This window comes from Aulostomus chinensis, chromosome 2 (assembly GCF_037954235.1).
Source record: "Aulostomus chinensis isolate RoL2024-O1b breed Wild chromosome 2, RoL_Achi_v1.0, whole genome shotgun sequence".
Lineage (NCBI taxonomy): Eukaryota > Metazoa > Chordata > Actinopteri > Syngnathiformes > Aulostomidae > Aulostomus > Aulostomus chinensis.
Genome location: NC_141321.1, coordinates 617,088 through 628,830, shown reverse-complemented (window position 1 = coordinate 628,830; position 11,743 = coordinate 617,088). Strand labels below are relative to the sequence as shown.

The 11,743-nt window shown below is 41.6% G+C and overlaps 1 protein-coding gene across 1 annotated transcript; it reads left to right on the top strand.

The window, feature by feature from the left end:
• Nucleotides 1–3,744: 3,744 nt before the first annotated feature.
• Nucleotides 3,745–11,421, top strand: pop4 (POP4 homolog, ribonuclease P/MRP subunit). Its single transcript, XM_086192651.1, has 7 exons — nucleotides 3,745–3,918; nucleotides 5,019–5,074; nucleotides 6,239–6,465; nucleotides 7,544–7,621; nucleotides 7,745–7,806; nucleotides 8,080–8,181; nucleotides 9,263–11,421. The coding sequence occupies exons 1-7, from the start codon at nucleotides 3,762–3,764 to the stop codon at nucleotides 9,397–9,399; spliced, it is 819 nt and encodes a 272-aa protein (XP_086048777.1). The 5' UTR covers nucleotides 3,745–3,761; the 3' UTR covers nucleotides 9,400–11,421.
• Nucleotides 11,422–11,743: the final 322 nt, after the last annotated feature.

Sequence of the window (11,743 nt, the reverse complement as noted above, 5' to 3'; positions counted from 1 at the left end):
TTTGAGTTTCTAATGATACAAATGAAGTGATTGCTTCAGTTGTGTCAACTCAAAGAGGACTTGGAGTCTTTCAGTGTAGCACAGCCATACGGTGAAGGATCCATGCCAGTCTGCTCCTGATCACATATGACAGGGATACCTGCAGGTATCCTGTAATGACCCCTAGTGGTAGCAGAGGTCACTGTTCCCTTTGCCAAAGCAGTTCACGAAGTTCATGATATTTGACACGTTTGAAAGGTCTGAGATTGTGTGGTCAAAGAAACAATATTTTCTACTGTATTATTTTTGGTGTAGGGGTTAGTTTGTAGGGCTGCACCGTGGTGCAGTGGTTAGCGCTGTCACCTCACAGCAAGAAGGTCCCGGCTCGGGCACAGGATCTTTCTGTGTGGAGTCTGCATGTTCTCCCCGTGCCTATGGGGTTCTCTTCGGGTACTCCGGCTTCCTCCCAATTGGGGACTGGGCTAACTGGATATTCTAAATTGACGTAGGTGTGAATGTGAGTGTGAATGGTTGTTTGTCTCTATATGTTGGCCCTGCGATGGACTGGCTGTACCCAGCCTCTTGCCCGTAGCCACTGGGATAGGCTCCACCCCCCCCCCCCCGCGACCCTTAACAGGAGTAAGCGGAAGCGGTATGAGAGGTACAATGGTGCCTATCATTGGATCCGTCACTGGATGTAGTTGTTCTTCCACAGAAGCCACAACACAACTGCAAATACACTGTTTATTTTACCCCCCCCCCCCTTCAGACCTTCAACCTTTCTTGCTTCAGTTATTGGTGTTTCTGACACATCGTTTCTAGGGGTGTAACGATTCATTTTAGCAACGATTCAATTTATATTATGATTCATGGTTACGGATACTGGTTCATCTAGAACGATACAATCCAAAACGATACAGTGACTTGAAAATGATTCAGTAACTTTTTAGTAAAAAATTCTACCAGTGTGACTGTGAAATAAAAACCTGGATACTGGACAGTGAAGGTAAAGTTTCCTAGACTCCTGTTGTATCTTGTAGGGGAATCAGGCATAGATTATTTATGAATATAAATAAACAACAGTTAATGGCAAATAAATTCAAATTTTATTTAAATAAATTGCAACCAACACTTCAGGTTGAATTAACAGGAGGTAAATCTTTTCTGTTCTCATTTTCAATATTCAATACATTTTCAATAAAAGTACAGTGTGTACAACCAACATTTCAACAGTAGGTTTACATGCTACTCCTGCTTTTGTTTTACAACATAAAAATAATACAATATTTAATTGAAGTGCAACCAAAATCTCTTCAGGTTGATTTAACAGCAGGTTTACCTGCTACTTTTGCTTTTACATGTCCTACAAACAGCAAGCGACTTATTTAGAACAGCTCAGTCTTTGCAAAAGCCAAAGTGTTTCCACGCACCTGATCACAATTGTTGGTTATTTCTTGCTCCCAGTTTCTCCTCCATCTTCCGCCGTGCTGCGTATTTTTGTTCTGAAATCCACGCTGCTGTTGGTGTGTGCCGATTACGTCCCCGAGACTGAAACAAGTAACGTTTATTGTCTTTATCATTAAAAGTACTAAAAAACACATTTAAATTAATTCTCCTGTGCTTAAATTTAGTGTGTTATTTCCGAGTATCGATACAATTGATTGATTACCTTTTAAAATGATTTTCGATCCAGTATATGTCGTTTGGAAGGCCAGCTTGTCGAGCACAGATCAATGTAGTTGAATCATAGGGATATAAATCCATACATAGATATAGTGGATGAATCGTTACACCTCTGATCATTTCAAATATCTCTATTTTTAATCAGAAGAAGCGGCAGTGTGGCGTTAACTGTCAGAGGAAGGACTACAGTGTGGTGGTGATGTTAACTTTTTGATATGGAAATGTTTATTCGTGCAAAATTCAAAATGAATCCATAAATTGTAACAGAAGTAATTGGGACTGAGGTTACAGTAAACCTGCTGCCTGCTGGACACATTATGGGACAATGATGATGATGACAATAATATCTCTGAACCAAAGCCTGGTCTCTGACTACTGTCATCGTCTGCATTTCAACTGGTGAACCACAGCTCAGGAAACTTGAAGACACACTTCAGTCTTCAGGCATTGAAGCCACACGTTTTGTTTCAAAGGGAAAATGTTCACTTGTGTTAAAAAACTATATAAGTAGATTTTAATTGTAAAACAGTCTTGAAAAAAATATGTCTCATCTGACTACAGATCCAGTTTGTATTGGATTTAATGAAATGTTTGTAAAAAAGATTTTGAATAAATACATTGTAACCTCTGCTGTGATTTTGTTTGTCATGTCATCATCATAAACCTGACAAACATCTTGTGTTAAACTCTGTTCTGTAAACAGGTTCAAAGAACCATGGTCACTGATTTCTTTGCTTCCCCGATGCCATGGTTACACAGCAAGCAAGCTGATTGTGAGGTAAAATGCTCTTTAAAGATTTGGTATTCTAATAAGGGGCAGCATGGCTTGCCCTTGGAGTTAGAGTGACCATATACCATGTTGAAGTGTCCTTGTGCGAGATACTGAGCCTCTAATTGCTCCTGATGGCCCTGTGATGGACTGGCAACCTGGCCAGGGTGAACCCCACCTCTCGCCCAATGCCCTTGATGGGTCAGCGATATAGAAAATGGATGGATTGATTCCCAATTTATTATTTCACAATTGAATTAGGTGGAAGATTGACACCTTTGCAGGACCACAGTTCAGTGTACATGTAAAATGAGACACCAGAGACAGTGTTGTTACGCAGACAAAGTGCATTTTAACTCATTAGGTGTATTCTCTGAACTCGTGGCCCCTTATTTGGTTCTAATTTGGACCTTTTGAAGGAAACATTGCAGGCAGCCCTGACTTTGGATCATTATTGCTGAGAAGGAAGAAGCTGTGAGACAAGCGTGTGCATTGGCATATTACACATGGGAGCACAGTTGAGTCTTCCTTCAGTGAGATAAGAAAGGGGACTGTTATTTTAAAGCAAGTCTTTTGTTCTCTTTTATCCGTGTAAATGAATATGTACCTTATGTTCTATACTCCAGTACAATAGGGGACGCTGCTCACAGTAAGTCCTGGTTCCGTCCTCAAAGTCAAAAAAGTGGAGGGGAATGAGAAGGCGGATGAGTTGGTGAAGAGGACAGTGGAGATGAATGTGAGGGTGGGTAGGGCTGAGGTGAAGGTGATAGTGAGGGAGAGGGTGATGGACATGGCAGGGAAGGTGGGACGGAGAGAAGGATAGGCACTTTTATGGGGTTCAGAGGAGTGTGCGAGCTAGAGGGTGTAGGGGTGGAGGTAGTGAAGGTGAGGCTGAGGATGGGACACTGGGCTGAACGGGACTTTGAAGGTGTTAGGGAAGCACGACACTGGGCTGTGGTGAGGAAGAGTCGGTAGAGCACGTACTTCTGAGGTGTGGCGGGTATGAGGTGGAGAGGAGGGTGATGAGGGACAGGTCGAGGGACATGGGGAGAGGTGGGATCAGTCTGGAGGGAGTTCTGGGGATGGAGGATAGGGAGAGTGTTAGGGTTCTATCATTATTTGAGGGGTACAGGACTGAATGATAGGATTTAGGAATAGAGATTATGTTTAGGATTTAGAGGTAGGGGTTAGATGTAGGGAAAGATGGTGTTCCGCGGTGGGACAGAAGAGGGCGGTAATGCTCCAGGTAGTTGGTTGCCAACCGCTGTAAAAACCCAGTAAGAAGAAGAAGAAGTAATTAAAAAAAAAAAAAAAAAAAAAGATATTGGCTATGGTAGGCGTACACCTACAGAGGAGGTGTCACCGTATTCTCGATCCACCCTCAAACAGAAGAAAAAAAGAATACACGTGTGTTGCGGGTGCCCAGATCGTTTTCTCGGGTCTTTACGAGTCTACACGAATCTCTAAAGACAGCCAGCAAATGGACGGTGAGTAGAAATGTGAACTAGACGTCGGTCGGTACCACAGAAACGCCACTGTCACTAGTAGTTAGGGTTCTGTCTCGGAGCAGAATAGAACCGTGGAGGACCGCGCTCATGTGATTACGATCTTCAGGTTTTGTCAGGACCCGTAGTAGCGAATCTAGACTCGAGCCCGGTCACCTCATTGGCTTGGTCAAATCTCGCTTACACGGTACTTTTGACAAAATGTCCACTATGCAGGGTGCTTGCGGTAGTCTTGAAAATCTTAAAAAAATATATATTGAATTTTAGAAAGCTGATTACAGACCTTTAAAAGTCTGGAATATTGTGTGAAAGTCTTAATAAAGTATGGAAAACTTTTCTCTCGTTGTCGATTTTTACAGTGTGCTCAAAGGCACATAATTTTGTAAAATTTAAAACACACAAAGAAAGCATATGAAATCATGATGTGATTTTGCTCACTGCTCGGTTCTGGAATGATTTCAAACCAAAACTATGGCGTCATGTAGCTGTCATCATGAGAGCGCAAACACAAACTAAAAGCACAGGATCAGGAATTGAAGGCATAAAAAACATAAAATTGAGAGGTCAAAAATAATCTTGCAGTAATTAAAGTTTTTGTCTGGAGCGTGTAAACTGTCAGAGAGCAGTTGTGGAGCGGTGGCGCTGCTCGCTCTCTCCTCTGACTTACACGCTCGCTCGCTGTGGGATGTTTCCAACATCGCCAAGCTCTCGATATTTTTTCCTACCGGAAAACGGCTCGACAAGACGATTGCCGATCGAAGTTTGTTGGCGGTAGGTGGCGGTACTGCTCCGATTATGCCATTACACTAAATAGAAGAAGAAGGAGTAGAGTAAGAAGCTTGTCTCATACACCTGCCAATGGTCAGCTGTTTGAATCAATTTTCTTGTGTTACTCCATACCTTCCGGAGATAGTTGCTGTGTTCAGACTGTTAGCTACGCACTGTCGATCTAAGTAGGACTTCACACAATAATACTTCAAATAAAAATCAAATCATGGAGCTGTGTAGTTTTGGCGCTCCTGACCATTAACAGGTGTGTGTGTGTGTGTGTGTGTGTGTGTGTGTGTGTGTGTGTTCAACAGAAGCGCTGGTTCGGTGCAGGATCCCACGGGACCTGGGGGTGCTGCTGGATGTGGAGGTGAGGATTTGGATGATGTCTGTCCGTCGTCATCATTGTTCATCCAGCTTCTCGTCAATGTTTCATCCCCTCATACGGGTATATTTATCATATAGGGTGATCACTAAGACCAGTAGCTGGTTTGTGGTTGGTACATACCATTTAAAACGGATTAATTTAGCTGAAATTTCCCTAAAAACATGACTGGAATAATAGCACCACAATGGTGTAGGAAAGTAGCATGAGTCTCGGGACATATCTGAACATGTAAAGTGAGGGTCAACATTTAACTTAACATTAAAGAAAATTAATCATCCTGGATTGTGTTTGATGTTTTCAACAATTCAGTTAAATCTGCTTATTTTGAAAGTAAAAAAAATTGTAGAAATTGCAACAAAATCTCTCAATGCAAATAACAGCATTTCAAGACAGTAAGCAACTGGAACTAGTTCCCCAAAGACAAAACACATTAAATATTTGACCAGTGATTTTGGCATACAGCTGCTAAAATAACTCCTGTCCTCTACTTCTTCAAACTTTTTAACGACCATGGTATAAGCTGGTTAATCAACTTGTAGATGTGCACTTATGGTTTTGGATGCACTTGGTGGTGCGCGTCTGGTGGTTATTTGCTTCTGCATTGTGCATCCAAAACTGTATATTGGCACACCTACTCGTTGATTATCCCTTACCTAATAAACTACAACCACATTAATAAATTATATCCACTGTTCCACTGTTTTAGTTAATTAACTAAAATCAAACTAATAAACTACATCAACTCTAATAAACCAAATAGACTATGACAAACTACAAATACTCATAAATTATTTCCACTCAAATAAATTACAACCACACTGATAAACTACATCCATTCTAGTAAACAAATGCCTGTGATTCAATCTGAACATAAAGGCCTTTGACTCTGATGACTGTTGTTGACTTGTGGACTGTTCCATGTCCTTCACATGTCCCACCAGTCATGATGTACCTGTGGATGGAATGTTCCTATGGTCACATGCATATGATAGGAACTTGGGTGAAAGCAGGTGAAGTTGTGGGAAGCTTGGATTTTTGGATTCAAAAAAGGATGAACACTATTACATCTGTATTCTTAAATCCCATTTGAAGAAAAAGTAAATGTTTTTACAAATGTTGTACAACTTTGTTAATGTACCTTCACAGTCTCGGACAATTTCTAAATCAGCAGCCTTCACCGAGACATTCCTGAAGAACAGCATCGAGCAACATGAGCAGTACGACCTGAAGAACATCCTGAGCCATAAAGCGGTGACCCTGAGCTACACCCGGGCCAGGAAGGAGCGAGGCATGAGCAGCAAGAGAGCCAAAGGTCTTAGCGCTAAGCAGAAGAGGGCCATGAAGATCTTCCAGATCAGGACAGAGCATCAGAGGTGAGTCAGGGGTCTCAAAGGTTGGGCAGGAACAGGGGAAGCATTTTACTAGGAAGGAAGCAACACTGAACACATACAAAGTTGTATTAGGGTCAGCCAGCGTTTCTCCATCATCATAACCATTGGCATTACAGAAGAATATCAAGCCACTGATCACAAATCTTACTGAACTGATGCACTGCAACGGGTCATAAGTCCTTGGGTGGAGTCAGCAGCCACAAATGTTTCACCAATAAGAGACAGTTCAGTTCAAGGTTCAGTTCACGCATAGAAACCAGTAGAACTGTTTTTTTTTTTTTTAAAGGAATCATAGCTACAACTAAATCGCCCTTTTTTACACATAACAACCAAATAACTTAATCATTTGTGTGGCTTATTGGCTTTGGTAGCTGCTGAATTCTTACTGCAATTGTTTTTATGTACTTTTTGACAGTCTGCTTTTTTTTTTTTTTGAGTTCCAAATAGCTGATTCCTCAGATTTGCTTTCGATGAAATTTTTGTGTGATCAATCTTTGAATCTTAAATCCAAAATTTGAATTTGGATTTTGCCAGTTCATCAATTCCAGGACTCCAGGGTCCTTTTTCCTGGTCAAATAGTCTCTGCCCAGTTTTGGTGTCTGCTGGGGAACTGTTGTCTTGTTGGTAAATGAACCCACACCAAATCAGATTCAGTACAGAGGGGGTTCCAGGATGCCCCTCAATGTTCTGGTAGATTGTAGGTTCTTGTTCATGATCCCATTGAGTTTCACTAATGTTTCCAGAAATGGAACCTCAAACCGTAACAGAATGTCACTGTGTTTCAGTGAGGGTGCAATAGAAAAAGAACCCATCATATTGGTGAAAGAGCTTCTACACTCTGGTGTATTAACATAAACAGAAACATCAATAACAATTTGGCTTATTACCAATGCTGTTAATTTAGGGCACTTGTGGCATAAACCTCACATTGGGTAGTTGTCTAAGGAATTTGTTAAGTCGTTCACAGAAGCTGATGACCAGTCTGATGCGTGTTTGTCTTGTGGTCCGAGCACAGTGGCTCCACTCCTCTACTCAGCATCACTCTCTATTACTATTGTAGATACGAGCTTTTCCTGCCACTGCATGATCTCTGGAGGCAGTACATTGTTGACCTGTGTGGAGGACTCAAACCAACAAGGTAAATTACCCCTTTGAAGCCCCCCCCCCCCAACACACACACACACACACACACACACACACACACACAGACAAAAACTCCGCCCACCCCCAACCTCAAAAGCTGCCGTTGGTGTTCTTGCAGCTCTCCGCAATTTGTACAGCAAAAGCTTTTGAAGGCTGACTTCCATGGCGCCATCATCACAGGTACAGAGACACCTTTTACTCCCATCTACGTCACAATGAAATTTTTGTTTAATTTTGAATGAAAATTTTGGAAAATTAGCAAAAGAAAATGGGAATTTTGTATCTACTTCTGTTATGCCATTAAAGGCATGGCTTCATGTGCTGCCACTATTAATAAAGTCAATAGTTTACCATGTTGACATCATCTGTCAACACTCCACATGGTTCATCTGATGAAGTACCTGTTAGTAAGCTCCACCCATCTCTATAAGACTCTGCTTGTCTGTCTCCTAGTGGTTCGCTCCAGATGCCCCTCATACGTGGGGACCACTGGGATTCTGGTGCAAGAGTTCAAACATGTCTTCAAGATCATCACCAAAGAGGACAAAATGAAAGGTAGAGGAACAGTTGTAATGAATCAGATAGTCATGTGACACGAGTGCCCTTGGCAAGAGGTCTGACCTTATAGACCTTTGACCTTCATCTTCCAGCAGCAGCCTGCAGACAGACAAACATGAGTGGCAAGTTCTAGAATTATGCCTCTGTGGGAAATGTTATTCAACTGTTTTTTAGGGTTGCATAGTGAGACTGGGGCTGGTCCCGTTGTCTGACCTCCATTACCAGTTCATGAGAGGAAAGCAGGTCATTACTTAGCCATGAGAGCATAGGGGGTTACTGTCAGTCCATGAGAAAAGAACCAGCAGGGGACAGTGTCTGCTCATATTTCCTGTCTTTGTCATAGGAATGATGGTAAGTCAGCAGCTACATAAATGTGTCTGAGTGTGATGTCATCTTGTGGCATCATGATGTTTGTATTCATGACATATTCTTCACAGTTTCTGTCAGATTAAAGGAAGAGCCTGTTTCTGTCTTTGGTTATTTCTGATTTACAACTGTGGACAATACAGTCATTAGGAGTTTCAGCAGTGGAGTTTCTCTACTTGGAGCGTGCTCAGTGTGTTCATGAACATGAAGAATGAATGATGCTTACACAACAAAACGGATCATAAGTAGGGTAGGGTATTGTTTGGATTCCGAGTCTGATTCCAATTCTCAGGATCGATTCCAGTTCTAAATGATTCCCGATTCCAGTTCTTTGAGATGGAAGTCAACAGGTCACAGCCTATTCATCAGGAGATTTTGTTTTTGTTTGAAAAAGCCTTAACACAGGCGAATTTATTTCTTCACATTGCCAGTTTTAGCCAAAAAAACAAAGATGTGCAGCCCAGACAGATGTATATGTTCTTGATGTATATACGACTCTGCTGGCTGGGGTCGCCGGCTGCTTAATGTAGCAGCAGCAGGATGTGACTGGCTAATGTTAGCGTCACTTTGCGAGCGTTCAACAACTATAAACAGATAGACAACCAATTCTTAAAACTGTGTATATCATTTAAGCAGGTTTTTTAAAATTAGACATGTCCGTCAGCAGGATCCCACATGACCTCATTGGTTGGTGTGTCATTGTCTTCATCAGTGATCCCAAAGAAGAAGAGCATGTTCTCGGTGGAGATCGACGGCTTCATCTCTCACATCTATGGAAACAAGTTTGAGCAGCGAGCCAGTGAGCGCTCCGCCAAGAAGTTTAAAGTCCGAGGAACCATCGACTTGTGATGCCGCCAAGTGTTGAAGGATGGAAGTCCATACACTATACTAAGGTGCATGATGGGAAATCTCAGGATACACCTTCCTCTGAGGATGTTTGTCGATCTGTGGGCTAAAAGGAGCATCAGAGTGACTGATCCTGGATTTTTGATTCTAGTATTTAGAAGTAAAAGAAAAAAATCCTGACTGATGTATGACTGATATATTTTCCAAGATTAAATGTTCATTTACAAGTAAATGTCATGGCCCAGCTTAGAGGGCTGTATTATTTAATTTTTAATTTTATTTTTTTTTTTACCTTTTTTGATTTTTGCATGCAAGCATCATTTTCATGTCACATGATTCTGTTGAATACTCTAATCTACATATGTCAGGTGTAATGGTAAACAGAAGGCCAACCCAGGGTCATGTCTGTTAACTGGGGGAACTGGGAAAGGTTGTTATTGTAAGCTTTTAATGCTGTTGTGGGATATTAAGTCCTTATGATGAGCTTTTCCATCTAGGGGTTAGATAAATCAGCCTGTTATCGTGCGATCACAAGCTTTTACTGAATATTATCACGTATCCTCAGTCAGCTCTGTAATGAACAGCCAGATTGTAACCAGGGCCAGACTACCATCTGAGGCTGGAGATGCTCCTTGCATGTCTCTGGTACTCTGAGAGGACTGTAATCAGAGTGCTAGGCAAACCAAACTCATCCTACTCAAAAAAGAAGTTTTCGCATTTTTTCCAGCCCTGATTTCTGTTTGTATGATTGCTGCTGATCTATCTGGTCTACATGGTAGACCTCCTTGGTCTTCCAGGGGTCTTCAGCCTAATGCAGATGGTTGTCTCTATTCCACCGCATTCCAAATTATTATGCAAATTGGATTTAAGTTTCATAAACATTTAATTGTTGTTTTTCGATTAAACTCCAGAATGGTATTGTGTGTTAGGGTTCTTTGGATCATTGAAATCAATCTCAGACACACGTGATAATAACTTTTGCCAGGTGAGCCCAATTAAAAGAAAATACTTAAGAAGGATGTTTCACATTATTAAGCAGGTCACTGTTTTCAAGCAATATAGCAAAGAAAAAGGATCTCTGCTGCTGAAAAGCTTGAAATAGTACAATGCCTTGGACAAGGTATGAAAACATTAGATATGTCACAAAATCTTGAGCGTGATTGTTGTACTGTGAGTCAGAGTGCACAGGTACCTGCAGCAAGAGCCATAACAGGGAAGGTTTCTGCCAGACAAATGCATTGGTTTAAGAGAGCAGCTGCTAAAATGCAGCGACAGCAAACTTGTTTAAAGCTGGTGGTGCCTCTGCTGTCCCATGAACCTCAAGGTGTAGCATCCTCCAGAGGCTTGCAGTTGTGCATAAACCTACAATCCCTGACCAAGGCTCATGAGCAGAAACGGTTGCAGTGGGCCCAGAAATACATGAAGACTAATTTTCAAACAGTCTTGTTTACTGATGAAGGCTGTGCAACCCTGGATGGTCCAGATGTATGGAGTCGTGGATGGCCATCATGTACCAACTAGGCTGTGGTGTCATGTTTTGGGCTGGAATCATTGGGAGAGATAGGCCCTGGTAGGGCCCTTTAAGGTCCATGAAATTGTGAAAATTACCTCCATAAAGTACAGTACAGTACAGAGTTTCTGTCCAAACACTTTCTTTCATGGTACGAAAAGACATATCATACCTTCCATTGCAAAATCATCTTCATGCGTGACGATGCACCATCTCATGGTGCAAAGAATACCTCTGTGCCATTGGCAGCTATGGGCCTAAAAGGACAGAAACTCATGGCGTGGCCCCCATCCTCCACTGACATCAACTGTACTGAGAATCTTTGCACCATCCTCAAGCAAACGATCTATGAGAGTGGGAGGCAGTTTGCATCAAAACAGCAGCTCTGGGAGGCTATTCTGACATCTTCCACAGAAATTCAAGCCAGAACTCTTCAAAAACTCAAATTCAATGGATGTGTAGCAACTCATAATGTAATAACTCAGAATGTAATAACAGCTCATAATGTAATAACTCAGAATGTAATCAGATCATGAGTGCACAACGTAATAATGTCTTTGTGCTTGATGTAATAATGTAAAAGTTTATTACATTATGAGCCCAACTATTTAGAAACTTGTAATGTAATCACAGCTCATAATGTAACAATAGCTTATGCTTTGAGAAAAGTGTTGCATTATTACTATTTTTTACCAGTCATTCCTGCAGGGTGAAAGGTCGTGCTTTCACCTCTGTGATTGTCTGGATGGAAGCAGAATCCCACAAATTCTGCAAAACATGGTGGAGCATTAAGTCTACAATGACCACACCTGCACATTGACTACTTAGAATTCACTG

Excerpts from the sequence above, each read along its gene's own strand:
- pop4 (XM_086192651.1), top strand. The coding sequence starts at position 3,762 with ATGGTAGGCGTACACCTACAGAGGAGGTGTCACCGTATTCTCGATCCA. Across the intron at positions 3,919-5,018 it reads AGACAGCCAGCAAATGGACG|AAGCGCTGGTTCGGTGCAGG; the intron begins GTGAGTAGAAAT and ends TGTGTTCAACAG. Across the intron at positions 5,075-6,238 it reads GGGTGCTGCTGGATGTGGAG|TCTCGGACAATTTCTAAATC; the intron begins GTGAGGATTTGG and ends GTACCTTCACAG.